Raw genomic sequence first — 19,719 nt, forward strand, 5'->3', positions numbered from 1 at the left:
ATTGACATTTGTAATTTATTAAGATTAACAAGGGAAAAAAAAGAAGTTCTGTGTAACACTATAGACTTACAGAAAAGCTGGGAGAATCTTGAAGGTGGGAACCAATATAGGACCAAGATTATGAGTGTGATGTTTAAACTCTGCTTGGGACTTGAGAGCCCCTCTTTAGGGCTCTAGAATTGAAATGAATCTTAGTTGCAAGCATAGACCAGAAACTAGCATTTTATCAATAATGAAAGAGTGGAGAGTTGTGGAGGCTCCAGGAAGCAAATTTGTTTTTGTCATTTTTTTTTATTTTGACATAATGGAACTGATTTTTATTGTATTGATAAAAATTAACAGTGCTGTGGCAATGCCAGTTGAGAATTAATTCAAGAGTGGAGGGCAAGGGTGGCCTCACACAGATAACAGTCTCACATCCAAGGGGCTGCATGTACCGCAAAAAGAGACCATGTGAGTTGAGAGAGTAGCTCTGAGGGGAAGACCTTGCTGGCTGAGCTCGAGCTCCTGATATTTCTACTCATCCAGATGCTGGAATGGTGACTCTGGTCTATATCCAGGTCATCACCGTGCGAGTTAGGGCTCCCTGGAACCAAAGTCTCCCCTTATTTCTTCTCATTTTCCCGTTTCATTGTATCCAGACTCTTTTAGGGAAATCCATTTATGTTTCCATTTATTCATTATTTCCATTGATACACTAGGCATAAATAAGCAAATCTTTCACTAACATACAGACTCGTAAAATGAGCAAACGGAAGAAGACTCTTGTGTTAGCTGCTCCTCTCGTAGCTGTCACAAATTACCTGACACTGAACTCCTGGAAGAAGGAAGGGCTGTTTGATTTCCAGCTCAAGGGGAAGAAGCCTACTGTGTGGGAAACATGATGGCTCGAGAGGGCAGAAACTGGTCATGCCCATCCTTGGTCAGAGGGCAGAGAATGAAGAGGGACTGGAACGGAGCAGTAAAATCTCAAGGCCCACCCCAGGGGTTCACTTCCTCTAGCAAGGAGACACCCTGAAGGGCTCCATAGCCTTCTCAAACATCTGACACTCTGGGGACCAGTATTCAAGCACACAAATCTGTAGAGGATGTTTCACTTTCAAAACACAGCACTGTGGTTACCAAAGAGCACAATGGCCTTAAGGGGAATGCAGTAGGAAGGGGTGTGCAAATTGCATTTTTACAGTGCCCTGGTTGTATATGCTACATGAGTGTGGACAGATAGAAACTTTCTAGAAAGGTTTTCCATCACCTAAGCTAATTACACACACTTGGGTAGAAATGCTGTTCCTATGTCACAATGAGCGAGAAGAACTTCAAAGAGGAGTTTAAAATGCACATTACAGGATCAGCGGAACTTTAAAGTGTGGCAGGTAGAGGGAGGGTGTTTCAGGGAGATCCATCATTAATGGCCCAGTGTGGTGATTATGCAGGACTCGGTTGCCTGTTTTGTAAAGGTCACTGTGAAAGGTTCTAAGGTAAAATGCATCAGAAGTAAACAGAAGTCAGGTTGTAAAATATCGTCAATTCCAGGGCAATGCCCTTGAATTTGATTCTCTATGCCATGAGGGGTTGTTTGATGGATAATGGGAACTGTGTAACCAAAATAGGATTTCAGGACAATTAATCAGTGGGCATGAGGGTGAGAGGGACTGTTGTAGATACTGTCTTACTTATGAATTTTCCCCTTGAGCGCAGCCGAGCCAGACACAGCATCTTGTTTACATGGAAAGATTGGCCAGAAATATTTTATTCACATGGACATTTGATCCATACTAAATAATTTTGTATTAACGAGATAAGTAGATATATTCAATTGGTTTCAAACCCAATTAACATTTTCAATGTGATTACTTTTTGAGCATAATTATTGAGAACAGTTTTAACCAGAGAGAGCAGCAACATATTAGTATTCTAAGTCTCCTTTTAAAGCATGTGCTTTATTCTGCTCAACTGTAGAGACATAAGCACTTTCTAGTTATATATTGCTCTTATACAGCTATTATATTACACCATAGAATCTGGGGCTGGAGACATGGCAAAGATGGCTGCTGCCACACCAGACAAGGAGAGGGAGGGAGAGAGGGAGGGAGACAGGCAGGAAGGGAGGGAGGGAGGAAGAGAGGGAGGGAGTCAGCCACACATGAGTTACAGACTCTATATACTTGCTGCCTTTGTACAATGGAGGCAAGCTCACCTGCTGACATACTTCCTGCCTTTGTACCTCCTGCCTACATGTGGCCAATCACATCCTGTGCAGTTGGGGCAACCAACCTTTGTTTACAGAAGTGAAAATCTATGGCTTGTTATCTGACACGAGCCTCAACCCCCACCCCCAGAATTCCAAGAATTTTTGTGTCCTTGGACAAAGGGGCTGACAGGTTAGAGTCATTTATGTCTGATACATCTCTTAAGAACAGTAATTTAAACTGGAAGCATAGCTTTAGCCCTCAACACTCTCTCTCTCTCTCTCTCTCTCTCTCTCTCTCTCTCTCACACACACACACACACACACACACACACATACACACACACACACAGGAGCACTACACGGTATGTGGAACTGAGCCAAGGAGCTTGCCCTACTAGACCACTGATTTATCACTGAGTTTTATTCCCAAGCCTATTTTATATTTTGTTTACTATAAATTCCTACACTGATTTGCATTAATTAGTAAAACAAGCAACCACACACAATTGGTTCATTTCTTTTTCATGGATCATGAGCTAATACTTTGCTTGGAAGTGCCTTGGGTTACTTTAGAGCTTATGAAACAAGAGTTACATGGCCTGTGTGGAGCAGCTTGCATGCATGCAGCTCACCTTGGATGCTGAAGCCCTGGTGCAGAGATCCAGCCTGGATCTCTAAATAAAGCGTGACAAGACGAGACTATATATACCTAGAGAGTGCTCCCATACAGTCAACCCAGTGTCTAACTCTAGATTAACCTCAGACGTTGAGTTTGAAGTCCAGAAAGTAAGGGGATAGCTTTGAGTTCTCTAATTCTCTTTTGGAGACCTTATCATGGTTTAATAAGGATCAGGAGAAACAAATAGGCCAAACAGATGTTTATTCAGGGAGAAATAACTCACAACATAGACAGATGAACACCAGCAGGTTCCTGCTCCCAAGGATGCCTCTGGATGCTTTCCTATCCCCATGCTGTAAGCAAGAGAGAGCTCCTGGGGGCCCCTCCTCAGACCTAGTTTCCCCAGGTAACACTGCCCATGTCCCCATCCCAATGGGCGTGGTCAGTGCCACAGGTATGGACAAAGTGAATATCTCACTGCAAGACCTCATGATTATTCTTTTATTAAATGACATGAGTATTCTTGTAAGGAGGGGACTTCATTTCAATTCAATTATCTACCTGACAGGATAATTCTAAGAGATGCCAGCTGGTCTCCATGGACATCTTCTGGGGTAGACTGGTCCTAGTCAGCTGTTGAGGGCTGGCAAAGACCAAGTCCTTAGCAAGAATTCCATGGTGCCAGATTAAGAATCAAAGTTCCTGCCTTCAGGTTCAACTTTCGAGCTTCTTCATAACAGGCTGCATTAATTAAATTCCCCCTTCCCTATAGTCCTGCTTTAGACCTCCTACTTTTATATGATGACAGAAGATAAAATATCAGGACATGCTAGTGGTAGATACTGAGGTTCAAGGTGTAGAGGCTTTCAGTTGTTAACAAAATTCGAATCAAATCTTGTTACCCACTTTATTTCTGTTCATTATTATTGTAACCAAAAAGACTTAGCTTTTCCTTGGAGAGTCTGCTATGAGGCCCCAGGTCTATCTCCAATACCAATACACTGGTTCACAGGGAAATACTAATGGGAAGAACCGAATGGGCCCATTTCCATGCCAACTCTACGTACCTATTCACGGTGGGTGACTCGGGCTCAGTGTTCCTATGCACAGGCCCCCCCACCATAGCTGGTAGGTTCACAGTGGACTGATCCAGGCGGGAGGTTCTGTAAAAAGTTATTTCATGACCTCTGTTATGATAATTCTCCTCCCTCTGCCTCGGTCAACCCTGCCCATCGTCGAATCTGACAAGGTTCCCCTCAAGATTTATCTAATACCCTCAGCCACAAAGGGAACAGAGGGACCTCAGCAAGATGTGCATAGTGGTCATTGTGACTGCTGACATGCCTCCGGAATGTTCCCACAGACAAGGTACTGATAGCTTTTAGTGATAAATTATTTGGGGGAAGTGAACACGAATATGTAATTACAAATGTCTTAAATCTGTTCTTTCAATGCTAAAGCTGAAGCCAGACCTCTTCGCCACCACTGCAGGCTGTGCCTTGGGGAGCATGCAGGATGGGATGGATCCCGTTAAATTTCAGGTGTAAAGGCAAGGTGCTTGCAGATCTGTGTGAATGCAATTGTGTAGAGATGTCCATTCTTCAGGGACTACATTGCTTCCTGTCTAAGCTTCAGGGATTCAGCTCAGATCTGTTACCTTAAAAAGGCCTAGAGCCCAGGATCAGAGATCCTTCTGTCTACATAGAAGTACCTCTGTGGCTGGAAAAGGAATGTTGTAGACTTTAACGCTTACCTCCCATGCGGAGCTGTGTCGTCCTGTTCCTTTGAGCACTGTCCCCATGGCAGTTATGAACTGACCTCACCTATGGAAAAATCTGGTTTCATTCCTAGAATCTCTATGTAGTTGTGACTCAGCACAGTGAGGTTCTCAGTGGCAGGAAAGTAGATGTGGCTCCTTACACGTTGTTCTGGTCTCTTCTGGACAGTGGTAGAAAACATCGGTCACTCAGATTCCTTTGTACTTCCATTCAGGGTCCTGTTCAAGCTCCACAGTTTGTTTCTTTGATCTGTTAATTCCCTTGAGAGGCATGTGTTCTTTTGTGAAATTTAGCAGCAACACTAACTTTATAAAGTACTTCTGTGCATTTGAATAGTGCCTAGAGCATTACTAAGTACATTTCATAAAATAAATGTCTAAATAAATTGATGGTGATCGTTACTTGGTCATCATGTTTGATTGACAGGTACCGGGCTGGAGCTTTATTTTCTTATTATTAGAACTGGTTTGTGGTTGCAGTTTGTACCTGTAGGTGTGTGCTGATATAGATTTTGTTTTTTTTTTGTTTGTTTGTTTGTTTGTTTTTTTAACGTCTTGATTCCTCCAGTGGCCTGGCAGTGGGCACTTTCATTGCAGGATGGAGAGGTGGAAATAGGAAGATTTAAAGACCTGACTTAAAAAGAGGCCCAACCAAAATGCAGATCTTCTCCTTCAGAGAGATCCCATGGTATCAGATGGTTCCCTGCCTCCATACACCAAAGCCGAGAGAAAGAATTTCTTGACTGTGCTTTGATAGCACAAAAAAAAAAAAAAAAAAAAAAAAAAATCGATTAGAATATAAGGAATTTCAGCACAAAAGTTTTAATATGAAATTCTCAAAAATGAAACGATACTTGTAAACTCAACAAAAGGCTAACGGGACATTTTAAATGTGAAAAAACACTACCATCAATATAGATTCAGTAGCTGGTTTTGTCTGTAAATGATACTTGCTGTAGACAACTAACACACCAGAGCAAGCAAACCTAGAAGCATTAGAATACGATGAGATTACCCAGGTTGGAAAGCTTTTAAAACCTCCCCTTGCACACCAGTCTACTCCTGTTTTTAAAAGACTAAGCTTGATAAGCGACGAGAGCAGGTCTTCCTGTCACTACCCCTGCATTCCATACACTACCTGGAAGTCTCCTTGCTAACTCTGTCACCAGTCCACTGAAACTGCTCTGCATGAAAAGAATCCTTCTGGCTAATGCCATCAATCTCCTGGCTTCTCTGCCACACAAGGCACTGAAGAGCAATGTGCCTTCTTAAAACTTGGATTTGGTGTTAAAATATTTTTTTGTCCTGTTCTCAATATAAAATGTGCTGAACCTTCAAATTTCAGTTTGTAAAGCTTCTAGTATGTGACCTCACTGCGCTAATGTCTACCCTAGGCAATAATCCCATGTGTTCCTCTCTACTGAAGGCCGAATCTATAATAACTAGATGGCCATTTGCTTTATTGATGCTGCCCATATCTCACAGGCAGTGCTTAAAAGAAAACTATCGTCTATGCTTGGTGCCCACCCCACTGGGCTATTCTGACTTAAGGAGCACTGGTATCTTCTGCATATTTACACTTGGCAGATTGGAAAGGTCCTGCCTGCTTTCATGACAAGCCCTTGGATCTTGATTATGACTTTACAACCTCAACTTCTTTTAACTGAATTTTTGTTGTCAAAGCAATCAAGGCTGTCATGACTACTGGTAGAAATGATCACACTTGCTTATGAGTGTATATTTTGTTTTTAAAATCCTAATTTCATTGTACACTGTATAAGGACCTGTGTAAATTATACTACTTCAATGGATGTTATTATGATATATTTATGCCTATGTGTCTCCTTATTCTGTGACTTCTTGGTTTCTAGTTGGTAACACATAACAATATAGTAGATGGATGGGTGTGTGGATTAATTAATTGATTATTTAATGGATGCATTCATAGGTGGTTGGATAGAAGGATGAATGCATGTGTGATGGATGAGTGATCGAGTAGATGGAGGCTGAATGAGTAAGACTGATGGATTAATGGATGGATGGATGGATGACTGGACAGAAGGATGTTTGTGTGAGTAGGTGAACTGATGACTAAATGGATAGGTGTACCTCTGAATGTTTATATGGGTGGGTGGGCAGATGAATGGATGGATGGTTAAATAGAAAAAAAGCATCTACATTAATATTTTCTGGTTCCCTTCACTGGGGAGGTTCTCATAGTTCTGGAGACTTTTTTGCATAGAAAATAGATAAAAACTTTACATTTAATGACTTTATAAAATGTAAATATCACTTAGTATTTTGTCACATTTTTATTCTATACTTCTTCAAAATTGTCTCCATATGAAAACATTTTCTTTGCCTACTGAAAGTATTTTAAGCCTGTGGCATGTCCACTCATCTGGCATTCACCCCCCAGAAGTGTTTTGGACCCTGGCTCCTTTCTGCTCTCCCAACACCCTGTGCATTCATATTGCAATCACACAACTACCCCTTCCTAGTTTCCTCCGTTCCTCTGTGTCCTGTCAGTCTCTCACGCTTGCATTCTCTCTGTATTTCTGGAAGTAATTCTAAGCTACAATAAGCTACCTCATATGGTTCATTCTCTAGGTAGTTTCTCTTGTTCTGTTGCTGTGATAAATGAGCAATCTTCCTGTTGCTCCTTGATCAAGGGACCTCTTGTATTGTGGTGGTCATATGGGATATTTTGCTTAAGCATATAAGATCACCAGTGCATTTGAAGTCAAGTGTGTTCTTGTACCTTTTAATTCTCTGGTTTGCTTGCATAGACCTCAGAAGGAAAGTACTTGAGGGAACTGAAGTGGGAATGGATTCAGAGAGCAATTCCATTCACTTAAAATATTTTTGTTTCTTTGTAAGATTAGAAAAGTGTCTCTAATTTACCTGCCTTTCTTCGTTTAAGTATAAAAACGGAGTTTGACAATCTCTGCACACAGATCCTCACTGTGATGTCCAACCCACATTGCCGGGGCTACACAGCATCTGCTAGATAATGATGACTTTCTGCCATTACTAAAGATGGCAGGCAAATGTTTTCCATTATGTGTAAGACAATTTGGCTTTTGGCAAAATCAACAGTATAATCTGCCAAAGTCCATTTCCTTTAATTATTGGACTAGTGTGTATTTAAAATGAAAATTTTACCCATCCATTTATTTATAACTCAATAAAATACCACTTTAAAATATATTAGCTGTTCATAAAGTCTGTATTTTATAGACCATCTCTCCTCTCCTTTGAATTTGATACACAGAAACAAAAGGTAGACCTTAAAAGAAATGGATGTAATTGCTTTGAAATCCTGAATGCATAGAGATGTTTAACTAAAGATTTAATGAAGAAGGAGAAGAAGAAAAAGAAGAAGGAGGAGGAGAAGGAGGAGGAGGAAGAAGAGAAGAAGAAGAAACAATTTTTTCTTCCAAAGGGCCATAATTACATAATTACAGAGGCCAATTAGATACAGAGAAAAAGATGAATGTGTCTAAACAGTTTGATATGCAAGGAGCCCTCTGAATTAGAACAAAATCATGAATGAAGGATCCCAGGAGACAAGGAAGGGGAGAAACAATAGACCTGTATCCTTGGTATCGATCTTAGAGGCCATCATGGTTGTAGTAACAGCATTGGACTGTGGCTGTGTTCCTAACGTGATTTCACACTGCGGCTTGCGCTTAACCAACTTGCCAGGCTGCTCAAAATAACACATTGTGAAAGATAAGAAAAGTGGATACAGCACATTTCGATTTTCATAAAGGGTTCTGACAGCTTCCCGGGAGAGATTAATGGCCAAGGCAGAGAATTGTAGAGACTACAGTGTGGAGCCCTTTACATGGGAAACCAGTTCAACAATAAAACAGCATCTGAGGATGAGAATATCTCAAAGGAAAAAGAATTCCAATTTGAATGATGTTTGGTGGTTTTTATTTTTAAAAAGCCTCCCTCTTCCATTGTTCTTCCCTAACTTATCATTTGTTTGCCATTTTACAGTTAATTGCATTCCTCAGGTGTGTGTAATACTAACTATGAATTATGATGAAGTGATTACCAATGTGTGCAAGGGAAGAGGGTGAACATGAAGATAGATGTTGAGTAACAAAGTTACCTTTTTCTCATGAATGACTGAACCTTGACCCAGGAGGTAGGATCCCTAAGTGGCATAACTGTAAAACTATGCCACCAAGGTACAGTTTATTGAGGTCATAGGGAAAACAATAAAAATGCTGCATTGTCTGAATCAAATATAAATCCACATGGATGAGGTTTTAGTAGCTGGACCATTACAGCCCAAGCTGAGGTACCCTTGTTTCTTGTGTTTTAATCTGGAGAAATGCAACTTTCAACACAGGAGTAACTCAGAATGGTGTGAATAGTAGGTCACTGTGTTTTCCATTCAGAATGTCTCTGGGCACAGCGTTGGTCTGTGGGTGGATATTATCATCATTCCCAGGTGGGCCCTTTAACCACCTGTGTGGGTTGAAACTAAACCCTAAAAGGAGGACTTTTGGAAGCAAATATACAGACTGCAAAAAAGTAGGAAAAGAAACTAACATGCATTGAGCAACAAAAGCTCTTATGTATGGGTGGCTTCCTGGTACTGCAGGAAAAGGGGCGAAGGGAATTTGGCCTTAAATTGCATATCCCAACTGGAAATCCAAAGAGTGGAAGATCATGTCCCCACATGCCATTTCATGGTCATTTTTCATAAGACCTCTGGAACCGGAAGAGTCAAGTCTCAGATTCTGGTTCCAGGTAAATTTAAGAGACTGATTAAGAAACTGGGGTTAAGACAGTAAATAAGGGTGGTGGTGCCCACCTTTAATCTCAGCACTCAGGAGGCAGAGACAGATGGATATCCATGAGTTTGAGGCCAGCCTGGTCCACAGGGAGAGTTCCAGGGCAGACTCCAAAGCTACACAGAGAAACCCTGCCTCAAACAAATGAACAAAGAAGACAGTAATACCAGAGGTTGTGAGGCACTTTGCACTATGGGTAATTTTAGCAAGAATCCTTTTAGAGATTCATTTGGAAGAGCAGCACCCATGGTGTAGTGGGTACCGACCATAGAGCTGTTACTTCATCTGTCTTAGGAGGTAGAAAGCAAGAGGAACATTACGGTGTGTCCATTGATAGCCAGAGATTTATTTATAAAAACAGATTTTCTGCCAGTTTCCAAACAACAAATGCAAAATATATAAGATCTGATTCTGAGCCCATTTTTGCATAAACAAAATTTAGGGTTGCTTTTGTTCATTTATCTAGATAAATGCCCTCATTCATACAAACATTATTAACTTCTTAAACTATAGATATACTTAATAAGTATTCACTATAAGTGCGTTGATTAGTTACTGTTCATAATAAGACATTTATTTTACTTGCAATATTGTCTTAGATTTTTTTTATGATCACAGATTTATTTCCATGCTGGTTTATGTATTTAATTTTAGAGAGGAAAAGAGATAACATCATTAAAAGAGGTTAAATACCAAAAAAAGAAATAAATAAATTAGTAATGAGTTATGTGCTAAAAGTAGAAGCCATTTCAGTTTGAGGCAAAAAATAAACCATATAGCATTTCCTTTGGAAGTAAGAATTATCTATATACTTTTAAAAAATAGCTGTTAAATAAACATAAAAATCACTGCTATCCAGATTTCTTTGGATTCACTTAAAGTGAGAATTTTTTTTGTTGTTGTTTTCAATTTTCCTTAATTTGGGAGCAAATATAATCAGTTTAAAATTGTTTTCAGGAAGATGACTGAGATAATAAAAAAATACCACACACTCAGTTTTTCCTCTGGGCGGTACCCCTGGTTTATATCCTAAGACATAGCTCATGTTGAATTGGGGCATATTCAATTTTCTTAAAAGGACAGATAAATATGGATTAATGGCCCTCTAGTTAGTAGCCACAAAGCTGGCTTTAATCACTTGTGCTGTGAGTCATTCTTATTTATAAATTAAAATCTGTACTCAGAATACTTTTTGCTTGAAGATGTGGGAGAGAAAAGGAATTCCTCTAGCTGTTCAAACATCAGTATTCAGAGACCCTGGGAAGAGTTTTCTCACTGGAGTTAGAGTCTGACTGTTCCTGCATGGAGTGGTGCTTGTTTTATTGGCATCGATAATATGCAATTACAACTCATCTAATGGTTTAGATGCAAACGTGGTCACGCAGATGGCCAGGGGAATAGCAAGGCTGCCCTACAACCCTGAACTCAGTCCCTGACACCTTAAACCTTCCTACAGGCATTTGAATGCAACATTCATCCCCATTACAGTTCGTGAGGTTGAGGTCCAATTTCTTCTGGAAGCATGTGTCAGGGAGACAGCGATGCAGACAGAAATCCCCACAGAGGCTTGGAGCACCTGCCACTTAGCAAAAAAAAAAGACTTGACACTCTTACAGATTTGAATATCTCACATTTGAGTCCACATGGAGAGAAAGCAAGCCAGCTCAAAATTTAAAGTGTGGGAAATGACAGGTGCTTCTGACATTAGATATGTTTAAAACCATCAGAACAAGGAGCCTCCAGTGGGGGTCTCCAGGATGTGAGGCCACCCCTTATACAAAACCATTCCCTGTGCTTCTGCACACAGATCTAAAGACTGTGAGGCAAGGACTCCCTTGTCAGGGTGTCTGCCAGTGACAAATGAGATAATATGCAAGGCCTTTCCTATGTGACTTTGCTCACAGTGGCCGCCCACCAGATGAAACACATCCCTGTTATCAGGAAAAGATGCTTTCTTTTGTCACAGGTTGAGATCAAAGAGAATGCATTTGCTCATTGGGAGTTTTCCTGATTCATTTATTTATTTATATTTTATTTTTTCTGAGTGCATGAGGTGTCTTCCCCACCACTTCCAATCATTTTATTTAAGAGAAGTGAATGCTCTGCTAGTTATTTGCAAATAATTCACAATGATCCCTACATCATTGGCATCATCACTTTTAAATACAGAGAAATTAAAATAAAATGCATCAGTGTGTGTTATTACATAAGTGGGTTAACTCTAGGTGAACATAGATAGATTGCATATTTGGAAATTTGTTTTAATCCGCAACAAAACTTCAGTAATCCACTAAATTTTGAAAATTCTGAAAAATTCTAGCACGGAGTTACCTGCAAAAAGACCTATAAGCAGAATAAATTATACATTTCAAAGACACATAGATTACAAATCTATTTTCTCATCATGCTTTCAAATTAGCTTTAAGGAAGATAAAAATATAGAGTTCTAAGTGAAAAGCAAATAGAAACTTACAAAACTTTATTTTTGTCACATTCTCTCCTAATGTACAATGTGAAATTTGTTTTTACTAGTAGATGGTGGCTTTCAATCCCTTGCCTTTTTTGTTTCTTTAACAGAACAAGGAGCAAATGTGGTTTGTGTTAATATGTCTATTTTATTTCCTGGTACTGGAGGAGAGAAGCAAACATATCACTAACATGATGTAAATCCCATGAACACTGTGTGTCTAGATCTCAGCAACAACACTGAGTATGGGAAAGGAAGTTGTATGCACATACTGTCTATTGTACTTTTATGCAACACAAATTTCAATGTGCATGCCATGGAGAAGCTACTCACTTGATCTGTGACCATGTGGCACCGAGAAGTCACCTGCTGGCTCTGTGACTATTGTTACTCATTGTAAATGGGCATAATGGTAGTGTTTGACCATACTCATAAACTCAAATTTGTCAGGTATTATTGAGAAACATACATAATATGCTTAGGAAAATATCTCTTGGGGAGTCGTTGAGGAAAACTAAAAATCCACAACCAATCTCGTGGTTTTATTGCATTCTAGATAATTTACAGGGAATTCTGCATAGATAGATGATAGATAGATAAATAGATAGATTACATAGATAGATAGGATATATAGATGTATAGATAGATAGATAAATAGATATAGATAGATAGATAGATAGATTACATAGGTAGATAGATGATAGATAGATTAGGTAGATAGACAGATAGATAGATAAATAGATAGATAGATAGATGTCTATAAACTTACATGTACATACACATATGTGATTTTTGAAAGATATTATGAAGAGGCCTTTAAAATAGAGACAAACAGGAATGAGGTGAGAATTCATTTTATTTCATTTCCCTTTTAATTTCCTCACTGCAATTTTGCCCAGTTGTCAGAACATCAAGACGTTCTTTTTTCCTATTAATTTATTTTAGCTTTAATTAAAACATGATTGCATGTGAGAAAAGTTACCGTGGAGATTGTATAGGGTTCTGAAATTTTTGGTATGCCTTTGAAAATCCTCTGACACCTGGGACTTTGTGATACAGACACTGACAGGCATTCTGAGAACAGTGTAGTTAACTGGTATACCCTCTCATTAGAAAGCCATTTTCACATAGCTTAGATTTGAATTGGGGGGATTGTTCTTTCCTCCTTTCATTAATTAGTCTCTTTAATGGATACCCTCATTAATCAACACATTGTGAGGAGTCTGACCTGCTTTCACAGTGCTGGTCAACCTTCCTACATGGGATCATGTGATGGGAGGCCTCATCAGGATGTGATGCATGAATTAGAGGAAAGACCTGACTTGTCAAAGTTAGCTCTTCTTCTGGAGCTGTTGAAATAAGTTCTTGTCCCGCCTCACCCACTTTTAGCCCCAAATAAACACACAGAGATAATATATTAATTATAAACTGTTGGCCAGTGGCTTGGGCTTCTTATTGGATATATCTGTCTTAATTACTAACCATTTCTATTAATCTATGTATTTCCACATGGTCTTGGCTTACAGGAGAGCACCTTGCATGTCCTCTCTTCCCTAGCTCTAAATGACAACTCATGTCTGCCTACACTTCCCATTATTTCCTTGTCTCCTAGCCCTTCCTATGCTTCCTGCCTAATTGGACACTGTTTCATTCATCAACCAATATGAGAAACATATATACAGAAGATATCCCCATCATGCAGCTACTGGATTTTTCCTTTGCAGAACTTTAGAATTTTCTCTGAGCTCCCTGAAGTCTGTCTTCAGGGTTTGATTCCCACAGGGTTGGTATCTCCAGAGGAATCTGTTAGATCCCACACCAGTGGGATCAGCTAGGTCTTCATACCCAGCCAACCTGGAGATTTCTATCTTAACAGCTGCAAGAAAACCTACCATGCCTTCCTCAGCCTGAGTTTGCACAATTAACAACTGTGAGGCAAAGTGAAGTGTTTCAATCTAGTTTTTGTACATTTCCCAATATCCAGATGCTTGTCACTGCATATGAAATATGCAGGTAACCGGGAATGTAAGCCTCTGTGTGGTGTTTGGTGTGGCAGTAACACAGCTTGTGCTGACAAGTGTGTTTCGGGGGATTCTATCTTCATCTCCTGGCAAAGCCAGTAGTCAAGTAGGTTTTCTTTTAAATGGAAAAACATTTTTCTAGAAAAGACATACTGTACTCAACAAAATATATATTCGGCATAGAGCATTTTATTTGGATTATTTGTGTAGACATCAAAGAGATCCCGAGAGTACAATCGATCCAGAGAGGTAAAATGACAACTTCTGTCAGAGAATGGGCTGGCTATACCTTGTCCCACTAACACACTAGAGTTCTCACTTTACCAATCTGTCCTTTGCTAGAATATCTGAACGAGCCTGAACTGTCCACAATGCCACAGGGTGTGTCCCTGTGGCTTGTGGTTCATTTGCTGAGGTCACAAGCTGCTTTTCTCCTTTCTGCATCCATGAAGCAAAGATAATGGAAGCATCTGACTCACACATCTGCTGGTGTAAGGTGTCTCATGGTTTGAAAAGGGCCCTCGAGGTAAACAGTGCAGTTGTGTCTTACTTCAGGTTCTCAAGTATGCTCTCTGTCAGCTTAGAGCAGTGTTTCTCAATCCTGACCCCTATGGGGATTGGCTATCAGATACCCTACATACATTGCAGTTCAAAACAGTAGCAAAGTTACAGTTGTGAAGTAGCAACAAAATAATTTTATGATGGGGGTAATCACAACAGGAGGAATTAGAAGGGCTTAAGCTTTTACATGCTGTCTCCCCAACTCTACCCATCACTTCAAACCCTTTTTTGGCTTATTCAGTCATGGAAACAGCATTCCTAAGAACAGCAGTGGGCGTGGTAATATCGTGTTCAGAATCTAATAAAGTCACTGAAGATTAGAATGCAAGGACAGCCACACTAGTCTCCCATAGAGGCCAGGCAGTGGTGGCACACGCCTTTAATCCCAGGATTCAGGAGACAGAGCCAGGTGGATCTCTGTGAGTTCAAGACCACCCTGGGCTACATGAAGTGAATCGGTCTGAAAGAACACCAGAGCTTGTGCCTTTAATACTAGCGCTAGAGAGGTATATAAGATAGGAAGAGAGGTATATAAGATAGGAAGTCAGGATACCCCTAGGCCTGGAAGAGGTAAGAGCTCTCTGGTAGCTTGGCTGTTTTGTTTTTCTGATGAGGAGTTCGGTGCAATCTCAGGCAGCAGTCTGAGCTTCGATGAAGAGCAGTGCTGTCTGTGAATGCAATCTGAGCTTCAGTGGTAGCGGTGAGAACTCGCAATTGGCTGGCCTCTTTGCTTTTTAGATATGAGCTTTAGCTTCAATATCTGTCTCTAGGTTTCTGTTACTTGTGCTACAGGTGGGTGATACAGTCAATACACAGCTTTAAAAAAATCTAGTGATCACACTAGTAAAATATAGACCTAGTAACAGAGGATACTATGGAAAGCTACTTCCTGTGAAATAAACAACCTTGCAAGCTTCCTAGAGCAGGCAGTCCTGGTTTTGCTGCTAACAGCCAGACAGTAATCATCACCACAACCAGAAAGGTCAGAAATACACAGAGGACCTCAAGACTCAGGGTGTGCTGGAGACCACAGGGGATCATGGTTTTCTTCAGAGTGAAATAGGAGGCCTCGACTTGACCTGATTTAGGTGTTAAAGTTTCCCCCAGTCTTGTAGGTGGGTATGTGTGTAGGGGTGGGGGGGGAAGGACAGGGATACACAATAAGAATAGTGTTTCACACTTACTGTCCTGAGAAGCTCTGTATTTTGTATGCCATTGACATCATGAGTCCTATAATAGACCAGGTTTTATGGAGAGTTTTATCTGTGGACTCTAGATATCATAAAACGAAGTAGCAACAATAACATCAAAAGTTCAGAAAATGCAGTATTTATAACAGTTCCTCCTGTGGCTGTCACTGCCACCCCAACACACATAATCTACTTCCACTCCTTAGTGAATTTCTTAGTGCATCAAACAGCTCGTTATGTTATAAGGAAAATTGTTGGAGGAGAAATACAAATAAGCATGGCTGGGAAATGTGGATTTTCTCAAGGACTCCATATAATAATGCTAAAAATAACAAAACACAAGTGTGGCGTGCGTGCATGTGTGTGTGTGTGTGTGTGTGTGTGTGTGTGTGTGTGTGGACTTGGCCTACTTAATGCATTTTATGCAGCCATTACCTTAACCTTAAAGGTGCATTTATTCACCACCCACATATTGTGGCTTTAGAAAGCCCCATACCATGACTCTGTGCTTAAGCCTGATTTTCCTCAATTTGTAAAGTTCCACATACAGTAATTGTAGTTGCTGGGGTTCTGTTAAGTGTGATTGAGAATCAAGGTTTGGAATTGCATGGAACTGATCCAAAGATGCACTTTTGTCTGGTTCTCATTGCAACAATTTCCTAGGCATGTGCCCTGAAGAGCATTCACACGGTGGGAGCCAATGATAGTTATGGAGTGTTGCACTTCCAGCCAAGGACACACAACAGAACCTTTTCTCCCTCTTCTACTTGGCAAAGGGCAATCCCTTCTCCTCTGGTGTTCTCTGTGGCACCAGAACAAGAAACGAAATTTATGACTGGATGTGTGAGCTTATGGGGAGTCCTCATAACCCCAGATGTAAGCAAGGCTTTCTTTGCCTGTCTCTAGAGAAAGGGCACTGCCCAGCCGAATGGCCAAATTAGACTTCCATGGCAAAATACCCATCCCTAATTAATTTTCTGCTTCCTTTAGAATAGACAGGTTAAGCAGTCTGTCACGTTCAGTAAATAAGAAATTAATCGCAATAACATCCACAACATTCTAATCTTTCCATTCTGAAAATTTTAAGTCTTTGATCTGCATTGCTGTAGAAAGGGCTTCAAATGTGGCTAAAAAAAAGACTTGATTGCAAATGCAATCCTGCCACCCACCCACAGTGTGTCTTGGGGAAGTCTTTTGACTTACACAACTTGATTTATTTCTAGAGATAGCAAGCCATGGACTCCAGGGCTATGATAAGCACCCTACTATGTAAATTCCAGGAATGCAGAAGTCACACAGGAAGTACTTGATGAACTCACTTAATAAATGCACAGAGTTCAACCTGACACCAGCACAGATATCATCTCGTTTAATGAGAAGTTTGTCCCCTCTGTCTTCTTTCAGTATATTATAAAGAATTAATAACATGCTGCAATTGTTTAATTATAGCATTAAAGAGGTTTTATTTTCTTCATTAAATACATATGTAAAAGCTTTTCAATTAAAAATGACCTTTACAACCCCTACTGCTTTGGATGCAGTAGATGGGGAAGCTGACTGCAAATTAGATTCTTCTGGAACCTTGTTCCTTGTTCACCCCCTGATTAGTTTCATAAACTTGGTAGTGGCTGCCAGTTGCCTTCAGCTTGCAATTTTGTAGCAATCTCACTGTGTGTTCAATCCCCCAAGGTGTTCTGTGGAAATGCTGTCAGACTGTTCAGATGTTTGTGTTCTCCTTCTGTAGCAGAGCTTTGTACTCATTTAAGAAAACTAGTCTTTAATTTGTAACAGAACTTTTTTTTCCAAGATGAAACATTGAATTTCAGGCCTCAGCAAAATCACTGGCGTATGACCCCAGCCTTCTGTTCCTGTCTCATCCAGCTGCCTTCTCTTGAACATAGTTAGGACTGTGTTTCTGAGTCTTGCTTCAGAATCTCACTTGGGGAAACTGGCTTCAGGTTTCACTGTATGATGCACTAACTGCCATCAAGCTTTTTCTCACTGGCCATCCCAGGATTGTCTCCATAGCTCCACTGTTTATTGTCTCTCTTATTTGCAATTCTGTGAAGCTGGCTCTCCCCGACGGCTATCTATGGTACTGTGACGTCCACACCACTCTGTACATCTCAGATAGCCCATCTTCCATAAAAGCCTTTCTATATCCATCCTCCATACCCTCTCTGGACCTGAGAACCCTAGGTTTCTCTTGCACCTTGTCCAATTTCATTTCCACATCCAGTCCTCTGTAGAGTCACAAAAGACTGCTTGCCTGTCCATATTACTAAATGACATCTTCAAGAGAACAAGGACCATGCACTTTGTCAGCCATAAATCGGGGGCCTTATAGCAGTTTCAAGTTGATAAGTGAATGTCTCATGGGGGGGGTGGGAATTAACCTAATCAAGACTATTGAAAAAAAACAACAACAACAACAGTTTTGTCGCTAAAATCTAGTGTGAGCCATACATTGATGGTAGCAGCCTTTTGGTAAAAGTAGCCAATATATTTTAAAGTTAAGTTTGTAGTAGACGTTTGCAAGCTTGCTACTCAGTAGATTTTCCTAGGCTTATCAGCTATGTAGCTATGCGATGCTCTTATGCTTTCTATAGCCGGTACATTTTACCCAGAGCTAGACCTGCTCGAAGCTGCCTCATTCAGATCTCTTCCACTCCTACAATCTCAAAGAAGTGTTATTTTGTGTAGAAGAGTACTGTGTGAACTTTGTATTTACATTTGGTAATCATTATAAAAACAGAGAGTGGGATGAGTGTTTGTCTCTGACCTAAAGCACAGACATATACGTGCACAGTAAATTTCACAAGCAGAGAGAACTGTACTGGGCATCAGTACTCAGTGTATCCAGGATGGGTGACCATCCCTAGCTTCACGACTCCTGAATATAGGGTGTTACATCAGATGCTCTGCTGCTGCTCACTGTGTGGCAAGAACACACAGAGCAAAGACGGTGTTATTATTGATTAACAGTCCTACCTCTCTCTCCCTCCTTCCTCTCCATTCTCCCTCCTCCTTCCCCTCCCCTCCCTTTTCCCTCCTTCTCCCCATTTAGGTGTTATCTGGAGGATGGAGCTTCAAAGGGTGCCTGGCTCAACAGGTCCAGTATCATTTTTGCTGGAGGTGACAAGTGGTCAGTGGATCCCCGAGTTTCCATTTCCACGTTGAACAAAAGGGACTACAGCCTCCAGATACAGAATGTCGATGTGACAGACGATGGCCCGTATACCTGCTCTGTGCAGACCCAACACACGCCGAGGACAATGCAGGTTCACCTAACTGTGCAAGGTGAGTGTTTCCCATTGAGCTGCTGGGTAATGTCTTTTGCTAAGATAGCAAAATAAAAAAAAAAATTGTATATGTTTCCAGAAGGGGCTACCTTATGAAACTTCATGTGTGAAATATTTAACTTGGATTTTGAGATGACTCAGACGCAGCTACCAATATTGAATGTGTCACCATTATCTTCTGAATTATCTTCTAGATTCCATTAAAGGATAATGACTGTTTAGATCCAGGAATCCCCACTTACAAGAACAAGCGATGGCCATTAACGCCACATTACGATTTTTGCATGTGATATATTACATATCTTCCCTTGAGTCATCTCTGAGATAAATCTTGGAGAACCCATAATTGATACATTAAAATAAATACTTAAAAACCCAGAGCAGATAAGGTGAAAACTGAAAGCCTTGTGAGTGTGGGTGGTAACTCCTACACATTGCTTCTCCATTTACGTTTGAGTGACAGTGCAGAGTTTAGCTTTCTAGAATAATTCCAGTTATATATAAATACAGAATAATTGTAAAGATATTTCCCGGTGCCTTTGTTTGATTGAACTTCAGCCGATAACAGTGATAGTCAACTAATAATTTGTTAATAACTATTTGTTGCAGTTTCATACTTAACTGTGAGAGCCTAGGTTTGACAAAGGAAGGACCCTTCAAGAAAACATGTGACCATGATCTGAGGAGGTTGAAAATGAAAGTTTTTGCATTTTGTACTTGTCCTCGAGTTTATACGTGTTTATGTGTTGTCTGCATGACAATATTTTGCATTCTGGA

At 40.4% G+C, this 19,719-nt stretch overlaps 1 protein-coding gene across 1 annotated transcript in view; it reads left to right on the forward strand.

Moving 5' to 3' along the window:
• Negr1 (neuronal growth regulator 1) overlaps positions 1–19,719 on the forward strand; it is a 685,246-nt gene that overhangs the window by 278,569 nt on the left and 386,958 nt on the right. The window contains exon 2 of the mRNA XM_051195692.1: positions 18,708–18,940. Within this exon, the coding sequence (XP_051051649.1) occupies positions 18,708–18,940 (233 nt within the window). The remainder of the gene's footprint in view (positions 1–18,707; positions 18,941–19,719) is intronic.

Source organism: Phodopus roborovskii, unplaced genomic scaffold (assembly GCF_943737965.1).
Source record: "Phodopus roborovskii unplaced genomic scaffold, PHOROB, whole genome shotgun sequence".
Classification (NCBI taxonomy): Eukaryota; Metazoa; Chordata; class Mammalia; order Rodentia; family Cricetidae; genus Phodopus; species Phodopus roborovskii.